This window comes from Pteropus medius, unplaced genomic scaffold (genome assembly GCF_902729225.1).
Source record: "Pteropus medius unplaced genomic scaffold, Ma_sr-lr_union100, whole genome shotgun sequence".
NCBI classification, from domain to species: Eukaryota; Metazoa; Chordata; class Mammalia; order Chiroptera; family Pteropodidae; genus Pteropus; species Pteropus medius.
The window spans coordinates 9,221,507-9,235,811 of record NW_024342471.1 but is presented as its reverse complement, the minus strand read 5'-3'; the positions used below and the strand labels follow the sequence as shown (position 1 = coordinate 9,235,811).

Here is a 14,305-nt window from a genome sequence, read left to right as displayed (position 1 = left end):
GTTAGAATGTTAATAGGCAAAGGACTCTAGTGAGTGGCACTATGACAATATGGAGATTGCAACACTGATGCTATTATCAATATCACTGCAATATTTTTATTTCATATTTAATGGGGGACGGGGCTGTCGTGTTGCTCTGGGCCCAGCACTGAACTGCCTCTACGCCAGTGCCCACTGGGTACCCTTCCCTGCTCCTCAGCCTTTCTGGGCTGAGGCAAATGTGCAGCTCTCCTTGTTCCCATTGTGACAATCGTACCAGTTAATAAGACCGAGTGCTAACAAGCTGCCTGGGCTTGAATCCTGGCTCTGCCACTTTATACCTGTGTGACTTTGAACAAGTAACAATCTCTCTCTGCACCTTGGAAAATGGGAGTGATAAAAGCAGTACTTACACTTACCTCATAGGGTTTTTGTGAGGATTAAATTAGATAATCCAGGACCAGGCACAGAGTATTCCATGAGTGTTAGCAACCGTTATCATTATCTTGTTTAATTTCTGGCTTGCGACAACCTCAAGACTTAAACACTATTATCTACAGACAAGGAAACTAAGACTTACAGAGGTCAAACCCTTTGCCCAGGGACACAGAGCTAAAATAAGTGGCCAAGCCAGGATTTGAACCTGAGTTGGACTCCAAAACCCAGGCTCTTATCTACTGCCTCCCTGAGATGGGTAGAATTTTCTGAAGAGGCTCAGAGTCAGAAAGGCCCAGTGACACACAGACAGGAAAATCTCTCCTGCCCCTTATTCCTCAAATGAGTTTTCTAAGAAGAGAAGTAGCCGACAATGTAAAGTGAGCCTGTGAGTTAGAGGCAGAGCATGCAGCTCCTGGTTACACAACTCAGCATCTCTCTAGGCTGCCTCCCCCACATACCCCAACTTTTGGGGTGGAGTTGTGCCTGCTACCTCTGCCCCTTCCCCAGCATCCTTGAAATTCTGCCCTGTGAGTTATATGGCACTTTTCAACCAGAATCTGGACACTTCTATCTGCCAAGAACTAAGCTTACTCGATCTTCGGGCCCAAAGTCTTTGGGAGACTATTTTCTGAGGTATTAATCTTCCTACTGAAGCTGGTTCCCTGTTGCTCCCAGGCTTTCTGGAGATGCTGAAGTTTCAGAGCGCTAAAGTCCTGTACAGGATATGATTTTATCTGGAATTTCTTAAATCTCTCCACAGGAGAAGGTTCTGTTGGAGAAAGCACAAGAAAACACATTAGTGGGCCTTTGCATACATGAGGGGTGTGGTGGTGGTGGATGAAGGTATATCATAGTCATCTGCCTAGCTAATTTGGTGCATGGGGAAATTAAGAAAAATAGAAAAGAAAAACACTGTGGCTTCCGTGTATTGTCCCCCTGTGTCAGGCCCTGAGCTAGAGCTTTTATATCCATTACATCCAGACAAGTGTCATCAGCTTCATTTAAGAGAAAATGAGCAACAGAGAGTTTAAGTCACCCAGGAAGAGGCTGAAGCTTGGATTTGAACTCAGGTCTATTTGATTCAAAGCTCATATCTTTTAAACTGGGACTAGGGGCAGGAGTTGCAATAAAAGATAAGTAGATTGTATCAATGCCAACTTCCTGGTTGCAATATTTTAATATAGTTTTACAAGATGTTACCATTGATATGGGTACATGGGATCTCTCTGCATTATTTCTTACAGCTGCACATGACTCTACAATTATCACAAAATAAAAAGTTTAATTAAAAGTAAAAAAAAAAAAAAGATAAATGGATGACCAGCCATAGAACGTTGAACAAGTCATATGATCTCTTGGAACTCTCATAGGACTATTGTAAGAATTGCAGATAAAAGTATGTGCCATGAGCCTGGCACAGTGTCCAGCACATAACAGGCCCTCCATGAGAGTTATCAACAAGTTCTCCAAGAGAATACTACTCAGAAATAAAAGGGAATAAACCATCTACTCAAAAACATTATGCTGAGTGAAAGGAGCCAGACCCAAAAGAGTATATACTATAAGATTCCATTTACATAAAGTCCTAGGAAAGACAAATGTAACTTATACTAATAGAAAGCAGATTGGTGGTTGCCTAGGGCCAGGGGTAAATGGTAGCGACTGGCTGGAAAGGGGCACAAGGAAACTTTTCTGGAGGATGGATCCTATAATTTTATTCTGGTGGTTACAATAGATATGTTTGTCAAAAGTCATTGAACTGCACATTTTAAATGTGTTTTATTGTATGAAAATTAAACCTTAATAATGACTTTAAAAATAGATCTCCAAGTGTTAGAATCAGCTATCAAAATTAATGTTAACATTAATAAGTCCAAACTGCACAAGCAGTAGTGCCTGGATTAATAAAGCACACATAAAAAGGCCTGAGTACAACCTATTTGGAAGGTATTTTGGTGATATCAATATTTTAAATATGCATTGCCAGCACACAGTGGATTATTTGATCCAGTAATTCTAAGAATTTATCCGACATGTCTCCTAGCACAAGTATGCAGAGATAAACACACCAGGAAATTCACCACGGGAAAGTAATAGTGAAAAATTGGAAATAACCCTAAATATCTATAAAAGGTAATTGGTTTAATTAATTATGGTATATTCATATAGTAGAATAAAATTTGGCTATTAAGAAACATAGATCTAGACTTCTGGTTCCAGCCAAATGGAGTAACAGGGACCAGATATATTCTCCCACCTGAAACTACTATAATATCAGGCTAAAAGTATGAAAAAGTGCTTTTTAAGATATTGGTCATCCAGCCACAAAGAATAGCAATCCTCAGAAAATAGAAAACAAAGGGGATGAGTCCTACTATTGCCCCAGCTTACTGCCTGGAGATTTCCTGGGAAGTGCAGGGAAGGGAAACCCAGTGATCTCTCCGAATTGATGAGACAGAATTGAGACTCCCAGGGAGAACAAAGCAGCTAGAGTTCATAGAGCAGAGTATGGGCAAGAGAGAGCTGCAAAAGAACTCTAAAGATCTTCTAGGCTCCCTCTTCAGTCTCAGCTGAGTGCTGAGCAGTACATGTATGAGTGTTAGGAAACTGCCAGCAATAGGCGGCCTCTAAGATGGCCCCCAATGATCTCCACGCCTCCTGGTATTCATGCATTGTGTAAAACCCTCCCATTAAGTGTGGGTTGGACTTGATTCTAACAAAGAGAATACGGCAGAAATGATGGGATGTCACTTTCAATTAGGTTTAAAAGACCATAGCTTTCACCTTGGGCATACTCCGTGTTGCTCTCTCTCACTCCTGGGGAAGGAAGCTGCCGTGTCATAAAACAGCCCTGTAGAGGTATCCATGAGGCAAGGGCCTAAGGCTTGCAAACAGCCATGTGAGTGAGGTTGGAAGAGGCTCCCTCCTAGCTGAGGCTTTAGATGAGACCATAACCCTGGCAGGTAGCTGCAAACCCATGAGAGAACTTGAGCCAAAGCCATCCGCTAAGCCACACTCCAGTTTCTTACCCACAGAAACAGAGATAATAAGTGTTTGTTGTTTTAATTTAGTAAGTTTTATGATAATTTGCTACACGATAATAGATACTAATACAGTACACAAGGCTGGGGAAAGAACCATCCAAAGTAATTAGAGGGATAAATCATCAGAGTTCACACAGGGCTAGAAGTAGTTCCTATTCCCAAAAGCCAGAACAGAAAACCTCATGAGTCATGGGGCACTGTGAAATATTCAAAATGGTTTTGCCTCATGAATGGGGCAAAATTTTCTCTAGATTGAACACTGCTCTGACCCTGCCTAACAAAGCTTAAAAGTCTCCAAAATATCAAAATATTTCCAAGTAACTTAACTACATCCCAGAACAAAGCTCAGGAATATTTACAGGAATAAAAAAATATGTAGCATCCAAAGCTAATTTGTCTTTCCTAGGACTTCATGGAAATTCAGTTTCTAGCATCTTATGAACAATTACCAGGCATGCAAAGAAATAGGAATGTATGAACCATATAAAGAGAAAAATTGAAACTGACCTAGAAATGACACAGAAGATAGAATTAGTAGAGAAGGACATTAAAATAGTAATTGTAATTGTATTCCAAAGAAGAAATTTTGTATAGATTAAGCAGAGACATGGAAGTTATATAAAAGAGACCCAAATCAAACTTCTAGATATGAAAACTATAAGATCTGAAATGAAAAATATACTGGATGGGATTAACAGAAGATTAGACAATGCAGAAGATTAGTGAACTTGAAGACAGCAATAAAAACTATCCAAAATGACAGAGAGAAAAAAGACTGAAAAAAAAATTAACAGAGCATCAGTGAAACAACTTCAAGCAATCCAATATACATGTAATTAAGAGTCTCCAAAGTGTAGGAAAGAAAGAGAAATACAGAAAATTTTTTGAAAATTAATGGCCCTAGAATTCCAAATCTGATGAAAAATAAACCCAAAAGATCCAAGAAACTAAATTAACCTCCAGCACAGAAACATAATGAAAATTATGCCAAGGCACAACATAATCAAATTGCTTAAAACTACTGATAAAAAGAAAAATTTTAAACCAGCCAGAATAAAAAGGCACATTATACACAGAGGATATACAAAATTATGCAAAGAGGTTATACAAAGATAAGAATGTTGGCAGACTTCTTATTGAAAACAATGCAAACCAGAAGATAGACTTTAATACATCATTAAAGTACTAAATTAAAAAAATCTGTTAACTTAGAATTCTATACCCAGTGAAAATTTCTTTCAAAAGTATAAACAGAATCATTTTCAGACATAGAAAAGCTGAAAGAATTTATCACCAGATGTTCTGAACTATAAAAAAAAATGTTAAAGGAAGTACTTCAGGCAGAAGGAATGGTACTATGGAAATCTGGATCTAAAGAAAGGAATGAAGAGCATCAGAAATGATGACTACATAGGTAAATATAAAAGACTTTTGTTCTTATGATTTAAGTATATTTAAAAGTTAATTGACTGTTTAAAGCAAAAGTAATAACATGTAAGGTTTTTAATATATGAAAATAGAATATATCACAATAGCACAAAATCTGGGAAGGGAGAAATGGAAATATATTTTTGTAAAGTTCTGATTCTACAAAGTGGTATAACATCACTTGAAGGCAGACTGTGATAAATTGAAGGTATATACAATAAATTATAAAGCAACCACTAAAATAACACAACAAAGAGTTATAGCTAATGAGCCAAAAAAGAAAATAAAACAGAATCATATAAAATAATTGGTTTAAAAGGAAGCAGAAAAGGAAAAGGGAAATAAAGAACAGAGGAGAACAGGACAAATAGAAAACAAATAACAGGATGGTAGATTTAAACTCAACCATAATCAGTAATAATATTAAATATAAACGGTTTAGAAATCTCAGGCAGAGGTTGTCCAATTGAATTTTAAAAAAAGCAAGACCCAACTATATGCTGCCTTTATGTAACCCAATTTAAGTATAAAGACAGATATTTATTAAATATAAAGGGTAGAAAAAGATATACCAAACTAACATTCATCAAAAGGAGCAACTAAATTAATATCAGAAAAAGTGGGTTTTAAAGAAAAAATATATTACCCGGGATAAAGAAGATCATAATGAGTAAGAACTCAATTCTAAACATTTATGTATCTAATAAAGAGAACTTCAAAATATATGAAGCAAAACCGGGTAGAAATGCAAAGAGGAAAACATATCTACAATTGTAGTTGGAGATTTTAACAACTCTCTATTAATAATTGATTTTTTAAAAGTAGACAAAATCAGTAAGGATATAGATGACTTGAACACAATCAACTTGACCTGACATTAATAGAACACTGAGCCCATTTCCAAATGCAAATGGAACATTTACCAAGAAAGACGATATTCTGAGCCATAAAACAAGTTTGAATACATTCTGGAGGATTCAAATCATACAAAGTATGTTCTCTTAGAAATCAATAACAGAAAGATAGCTGGATAATCCCCAAATGTTTAGAAATTAAATAAATAAAACCATCCTAAACATTTAATAGGTTAATGGGTTCTCTTCTTTCAAGAAGAAATCAAAAGGAAAGTTTAAAAGCATTTTGAACTGAAGACGATGAAAACATAACATATCAAAATTTGTGTAGAACACCCTAAAACTTTTACAGCTAACAAATGAATTCGGCAACATATCAGGATACAAAGGCAACACAAATCAGCTGCATTTCTACATACTAACAATGAACAATCTGAAAAGGAAATTACAAAAACAATTCCATTTACAATAGTGTCAAAAGAATAAAATACTTAAGAATTAATTTAATCAAGGATGTGAAAGACTTGTGCAAAGAAAACTACAAAACATTGCTGATAAAGAAGACATAATAAATGGAAACACATCTCATGTTCATGAACTGGAAGACAAAATTGTTAAGATGTCAATATTACCCAAAGCAATCTACAGCTTCAATGAAATTCCTATCAAAATCCCAAATCCCAGAGACTTTTTTGCAGAAACACAAAAACCCATCCTAAAATTTCTAAGGAATCTCAAGGGACCCCAAATAGCTAAAACAATCTTGAAAAAGAAGAGCAAAGGTGGGGGACTCACACTTCCTGATCTCAAAACTTACTACAAAGCTACAAAAATCAAAATAGCGTGATTCTGGCATAAAGATAGACATATACCCAATGGAACGGAATAGAGAGGACAGAAATAAGCCCTCACATATATAAGATCAAATGATTTTTGACAAGGGTGCCAAGACTATTCAATGAAGAAAGGACAGTCTTTTCAACAAATATGCTGGAAAAACTAGATATCCACATGCAAAAGAATGAAGCTGGATCCTTATCTCACTCCATATACAAAAATTAACTCAAAATGGATCAAAGACCTAAATGTAAGATCTAAAACTATAAAACTCTTAAAATATAAGGCAAAAGCTTCAAGACATTGGATTGGCAATGACTTCTTGGATATAAACCAAAGGTACAGGCAACCAAAGAAAAAATAGCCAAATAGACTTCATGAAAATTTTAAAATTTTGTGCATCAAAAGACAAAATCAATAGAGTAAAAAGGCAAACTACAAAATGGGATAAATATTTGTAAATCCTAAGTCCGATAAAGGATTAATGTCTAGAACACAGAGAGAAGTCCTAAAACTTAACAAAAAACAGATTTTAAAATGGTTAAAGGAATAGACATTTCTTGAATAGACATTCTTCCAAAAAAAGACATAAAAATGACCAACATGCATGTGGAAAGATGCTCCACACATCACTAATAATTAGGGAAATGCAAGTCAAAACCACAATGAGATACCACCTCATACCCATTAGGATGGATACCACTCAAAGAAAAAACAAGTGTTGATGAGGATTTGGAGAAACTGGATCTTGTGCACTATTTAGTGGTAATATGAAATGGTAATAGCCACTGTGGAAAACAGTATGGCAATTCCTCAAAAGATTAAAAATAGAATTTACCATATATCCAGCAATTCTACTTCTGAGTATATATTCAAAAGAAAAAAAAAGGGTCTCAAAAATATATTTGTACACCCATGTTCATAGCAGCATTACTCACTATAACTAAAATGTAGAAGCAACTCAAGTGTCTATTGACAGATGAATGGATAAGCAAAATGTCAAATATGCATTACAATAGAATGTTATTCAGCCTTAAAAGGGAAGGAAATTTTGACCTACAACACAACATGTATAGAATTCAAGGACATTATGCTAAATGGAATAAGCCAGCCATAAAGGATAAGTACTATAGGATTCCACTTCTGTGAGGTACTTAGAGTAGTCAAAATCAAAGAGACGAAAACAGTAGAATGATATCTGCCAGAGGCTAGAGGGAGGAGAAAGAGGGAATTACTGTTTAACGGGTACAGTTTCAGTTTTACAAAAAGAAAAGTTATGGAAATGAATGGTGGTGATGGTTGCACAAGATGAATATATTTAATACCACTGAACTGCATGCTTAAAAATGGTTAAGATAATAAATTTGTTGTGTGTATTGTGCCACAATTTTTAAAAACTGCAGAAAAAATTCATAGGATGTAGCTTTTTCTCTGGTAGATTGGCACTGGGAAAGAAGGAAAAAAGAAGTGACATGAGAATTGACATTTACTGAGCACCTATCAGGTCCCATGCATGCATGATCTCATTCAGCTTTCCTAGCAACCTGTGTGATGTCAGTGAACATCTGCTATTCACTAATGCACCCAGGTAGTGTTCTGAGAGTTTTACATATTCATCTGCTTAATTTCGTAATAGGTATGTGAGGTAGGGACCACAATTCACATTTTACAAACTCCGAGGGCACTAATGCACAGGGACACAGAGTGATTTGTCTAGAATCCACCAGCTCATAAGTGACAAACCCTGGATTTAAACCAAACACAAGCAGTTTGATTCCTGGGTCTGTGCTCTTAAGCACAACACGACTGTGACAAAGAGACCAGGCCCAGAGACTTAACTACTCATCAAAGTCGCCCAGCTAATCAGTGGGATTCAAATCCGGCTGCCTAGTTTCAAGCTCTCTTTTTCCCACCCTCTCCCTGGGAGAACCTAAAGCAAAGGGGAAAGGCTGAAAAGGAGGAGTAGGAGAGGTGGGCCAAAGCCTAACCTGGCCGGGCCCTGTGGACCAGATTTCCACAGCTGGTAGAAGGGATCAAACCAGACATCCTGCCAGGCCCTTCTAGCACTAGATTTCTAAGACTATGCACTGGGAACTGGAAACAGAAAGGGACCGGGAGCCCCCTGCTATGCTGTCAGCTGCCCGATGTGGACAATGGCTAACCTTTGAAGCGGGTCTTCATAGGTCTGTCATATACTAGCTCCAGATGCTGCCAGATCCACTTGTAGTAGGAAGGCGAGGCCCCAAGGTCTATCAGCCGCAGGACTTCACAGCTGCCCTGGACACATCAAGGGACACAAACAAAAGACTTAACCCCCCGAGATTCTAAGCAGGCTAGGCTTTGAAGATACGTTCTTTTCTGTATTGCATCTTACCCCATCTTGTTTTACTTGCTTAATAAAAGTGGTTTTGAGTCCCTTTAAAAAAAAAAATGAAAATGTTATCTACTTATAAAAAATTCAAATAGCTAAAGAGGCATTAGAACCAAATACAATGCTGGCACTGGAAAAATAATCACTGAGGATGATATTGGGACAATTGGTGAAATAGATTGTGGACTGTAAATTATATATTACAGCAATGTTAAGTTCCTAGATTTTGATAATTATTCTGTGGTTAATTTCTGATCTTAGAAAATAATAACTTAAGTGTACAGGGGTAAATGAGTATGATAAATGATACTTAACTCTCAAATAATTCAGGCAGGAAAAAAATATATATCTTAAAGTAAATGTTAACAATTGGCAAATCCAGGTTAAGATTCTACAGTTCTTTGTACTGTTCTTGCAAATTTTCTATAAATTTAAAATCATTGTAAATTAAAAGTTTTAAAAATATTCAAAACAAACAGAAGAACATGGAAAAAGTTAAAACAATGTTAATCCTAACACTCAGAAATAACAAGTAATAACATTTTGGTACTTTATTATTTCAAACTTTTCTCTACGTGCATATAAGATGTACATATACAATTTTTCATAAATTAGTCCGCTTATGTAAAAGATTTTTATACCCTTTATAAAAACTTAGTAATACATCAAGAATGTCTTTTCAATATCAAACAATATTGTTCTACATTAGTTTTTAATGATTGTATATTATTCTATGTATGCCAGAATTTACATAAAATTGAAAATAAATATTCGGTTGAGCAAAAGAAGTCAGACACAAAAAGCGCAGACTGCATGATTCCATTTATATGAAATTCAAGAACAGGCAGAACTAATCTGTGATGACAGAAATGAGAAGAGTGGTTATCTTTCTGGGGCGGGGGGTTGTCTGGGAAAAGGCACAGAGAATCTTCTGAGGTGCTAAAAATGTGCTCTATTTTGATTTGAATGATGCTTACACAGATGAATACATATATAAAAATTCGTCAAGCTATAAAGTTTAGATTCGAGTTCTTTAGTGCATGTATGTTATATCTCAAGAAAATATTTTTGAAGATTAATATGTAGTTGTTTCTAACTTGTCAGTATTGTAGATAACTCTCTTTTTGTTCAGGACAGCAAAATCCCCAGTTAAAAATGTGTGGAAGACTGACCGATGACTAAAACTCCAAGGAAAGCTATGGTTGTCATTCTCCCTTCCCATTGCCTGAAACTCAGATGTGATAGCTGGAGGTGGAACAGCCATGTTGTGACCATTAGAATCGAAGTCATAAACTGCAGATGATGAAGGGAGAAACTAGAAGTCTGGGTTCTGAAAGACTTCCTAGAACAGCTCATCTAGCTCTGGATTGCTTAATTCTAGACCCTACTGCATGAAAAAAATAAATTGTTATTTATTAAGCCACTGCAGTTGGGTTTCTGAGACTTGCAGCGGACAGCAACTTTAACTGACAATCTTGTACATACTTCTTAATGTCCAGAGTGGTCATTAAGGCAGTTCACAAATACTTGAGTTCTCCTCCCAGGCACATGGCAGGATGATACTTTTCCACCTTTTGAATTAGGCATGGTCTCTTACATGCTTTGGTCAATTTCTATTAGCAAAGTGATTCGTGATACTCTTGAGTAGGATCTTTAGAAGCTAGGGCTTGATTCTCAGCATTCCCTTCCCCTGCCCTATCGATCATGGGAGAATGGGTCAAGACAGAATCTACAGTGGCCTGAGTCCCTGAGTAACCATAAGGAGCAAGACCTGCTGGCCTGCTATGATTAAGTAGTGGGATGAAGGAATAAATCTTTGTTAGTTAATCCACTGAGATTTCGGGATTTTTTTTTTTTTTTTATAATTGCAGCAGAATCTAGTTTACCTAATAGAATACTCGTTTGATTATCTGCCTGGGATTAATTCCTAAAGGTACGCATGTTTTAAATACACATTGCCAAACTGCCCTTCAGAAATGTAAAATCAGTTTACACCCTCTCCCACATTGTATAACAGAACCCATTTTAATACATCTTTGTATTACACTGACAACATTTGCACAATCCTTTTATCTTTCCTAATCTGATAGGAAAGAAGATGTCATTTTTCTTATATGTTTCATAGCTTATAATATTTTACCTTTTTTTAGTAGGAATACTAAGAGATATATTATAAAGGGTTATGGTTCAAGACAGATTACTGTTCAAGAGGATGGAGAAGAAGGGATCAAACATTTAATAAAACCTTACTATATGCCAGGCATTGTGCTTGGAGCTTTATTCAACATTCATTCAACAAACATTTATTCATCAGGAACTACAGGTGCTAGAGAAAAACTCCAACAGTTTCCTTTTGGAAAGTCTCTCATGGGTCTTTAATCGCATCTGTATCTATAGAGAAAACAACTTTATCATGTGTTCCCCACATGATAAACTGTTCAAAATGAGTTGATTATAGGCATTAATTATGTTTGCGATGCCAGCAGGAAATCAGGTTCTCCAACTAAGTCCCGAGGACTCCTGGTTACCGGCAGCTGATTTCGCCCTCTAGTGGGTATATGAGTAAACGACAGGAGTCAGAACAGCCTGGTCTTAGCCGGCTAGTCAGGAAATAAAAATGAGAAAAAAGAGCAGTCCCTTTTGAGCTGGCAGGCGCTCTTCAACTCCAGCCAGACAAGGCCGCACCAGAATACAGCCTAGTGTTGTCTGATCTTCTGAATAGTCAAAAGAAGCCAGAACTCAATATTTTTATTTACAATCGTCACATTAACGATTAAATCAGCTTTTAATAAAACACTGTAAGAAATAAACTCATCTGCTGGCCAGGAGGCCTCCTACCTGCTGTCACTCTGTGACATCTGTATTATTTTTCTCAGAATGAAGTTCAAGCACCCTTGCATTACAATCACCTGTGACACTTATTCAAATGTAGTTTTCCAGAGTTAACTAATTTTAAAGAAAAAATTTTAGGAAAGAGGAAGCAGATATATGGAGGTGGGGGCGGGGATTGCAAATTATTCATGTTGGCCATCAGGGCTCTTTACTACCGGTTCCTCTTTTAGGTTCTCTCCTACCTCTTCTCACATGATCATCAAGATTCTCCAAACTTAAACAAACCCCAGGCACATCCCTACTGTGTTCCGCTTCCCACTATTCCCCTCAGCTGGCAAGAATCTCATGCTCATCCCCATCCTCCTCCACGTCAGATCTTGTGCATCTGAATCCCCATGTGAGTAGAGGCTGGAAGCCAAACACTACATTTCCTAAGCTTTCTCGTAGCTAAGGCTCTGGGTGATTTGGGTTCTGCCAATCCAACGCACTTGGGCAAGGCTTGGTTTTGGAACTGCCGGACATCCACTTCGTTAGTGGAAGCAGTGGCTATACAACAGGCTTCCTGAACGTGGCAGGAGAAGCAGCACCTATGGCAGTCCAGTTCTGGACTCTGATCTGGAGTTGTTGGGAGTCATTTTCAGTCTAGGTCTGTTTCTTCTGGCCTCCCACATTCCCCCTCCAGTAAATCTGCTAGCCATTTAACATCCTGCAAAAAACCCCTTTCTGTGTATATTAGCTAGACTTGACTTTGTTCTCTGGGATCAAACCCAGAATAATAACACAAACACACCCCTGATGGTGCTGCTAAGTTCAACAACCAGCTCTCTAGGAAAATGTATGCAAGTCTATAAATTTTACTGTTATAAAGGGTGCATTATACACAATTTATAAATAGTAACAAAATACACTATATTTTATTGGAGATTTCATATAGTCAACTGATTATCACAATGCTTTTGTTGACCTTGGCTGAACTCTTGTGTCCATGGCCAATCTGTAGTCACAGATCAACCATGATTTGACAAACAAATTTGTATCCCAGTCCACTCTTTTCCCAATTAATTAAATATTATTAAATCTGATTTGTAATCCACTGGTAAACTATATCTCACTCTCATATAAATTATATTCATTAAATTGAAACCTCTTTTAGCTTTATCACTATGTATATCAGAACTTCACTGGTAATCTATGATATGAGTAATTTCTATGATGAATCAGATAATACTTTTTAAACACTAGAAGAATATTTTCTCATTCTTATTCTCTTAACAGTATAATGGCTACAGACCCTGCCTATTATTAAATTTAATCTGCATTATAAACATTTTCTCTATAATTTTCTTAAGATAATCAGCAAAGCCATAAATCAAGACCTGATACAGTGTGTCTGCCAATTTCCATTGTGTAAATACTGCCCTCCATGGCTGATTTTAAGCTACCAATGTGAAGTCATTGAACATGGAGTTGAGAAGAGATGGACACAACTGTATAGTATTTCTGCCATATAGATGCAGTAGACATAAATAACCTCAAGAGCATAGGTAATAGTCAAATGCAGTAACATCATTAAAAAATGATGAGTTTTCAGTATTTATTACTCTTGTTTCCAATGTATTTAATTGTAGGCTTATATAATTTAATTTTTAATAATTATAGTGTTTACCGACTCAGAGAATTCCTGAAAACTTACTCAGCTCTTGAAGGCCACTATGCGCCAGCTTCAGCACACAACCAATTTACTCCTTCCTTTTGTCTAATGGTCCAATACTTCAAGGCTCATCTCCCATCTCACCTCTTCCAGGAAGCCTTCCTTAAAGTCTCTACCTTTTGAGCGCTCTCCCTCCTGAATTCTTATAACTTGCAGAGTTTGCACTAATCACTTGGTAGTTGGTGCTGACAACTTTGTCTATGCTCAGAATCTAGGGGAGGAGATATATAAGGAGAGAGAACCAGTCTTTTCCATCTTTGTATCCTTTCCAAGCCTGGACCTTGGCAAAAGCTCAACAAATGTCTGCGGTGGCTTAACATGTAAACAATAGATATATGGGAGATGCTAAAAGTTTGCAGGCAGAATTCTGGCTCTGCTCCTTAGCTGGGTGGCATTTTTTAAGGTGTCTTAGCTTCAACTGTAAACTTGGAATAATAATATCTTCTTTGTAGAGCTATGGTGAAGATTTATGGTGAAATGGTACTATGTACATGGTTATTAATCAAAATACTATTTGAAATACCAAAATCTTAAGATAACTTAAATATCCATCAATAGGAAGCTGGTTAAATAAACTAAAGTACAACCATACAGTAAAATACTACGCAAGTGGGAAAAAAATAATGAACGTGTTCTTTATGTACTAATATGGAAAAAATATTCTTAAATGAAACAGTAAGGTGCAACACAGTCTGTGTAGTATGACATCATTTATGAAAAAAATGAAAAAAACATATACGAATGCATTTGCCTATATATGCAGAGGGTATATATGCAGGACAGATACATAGGCAACTGATGGCAGTGGTTG

At 36.7% G+C, this 14,305-nt stretch overlaps 1 protein-coding gene across 14 annotated transcripts in view; it reads right to left on the bottom strand.

The window, feature by feature from the left end:
* CNBD2 (cyclic nucleotide binding domain containing 2) overlaps positions 1-14,305 on the bottom strand; it is a 53,855-nt gene that overhangs the window by 12,927 nt on the left and 26,623 nt on the right. For 11 of the 14 annotated variants that reach the window (XM_039864233.1, XM_039864234.1, XM_039864243.1 and 8 more), the window contains 3 exons: positions 8,955-8,996; positions 8,743-8,857; positions 1,009-1,186 (listed from right to left, as the gene is read on the bottom strand). In XM_039864233.1, coding sequence (XP_039720167.1) covers positions 1,009-1,186; positions 8,743-8,857; positions 8,955-8,996 — 335 coding nt within the window. The remainder of the gene's footprint in view (positions 1-1,008; positions 1,187-8,742; positions 8,858-8,954; positions 8,997-14,305) is intronic. The other 3 variants (XM_039864235.1, XM_039864236.1, XM_039864247.1) reach the window with 1 other exon arrangement.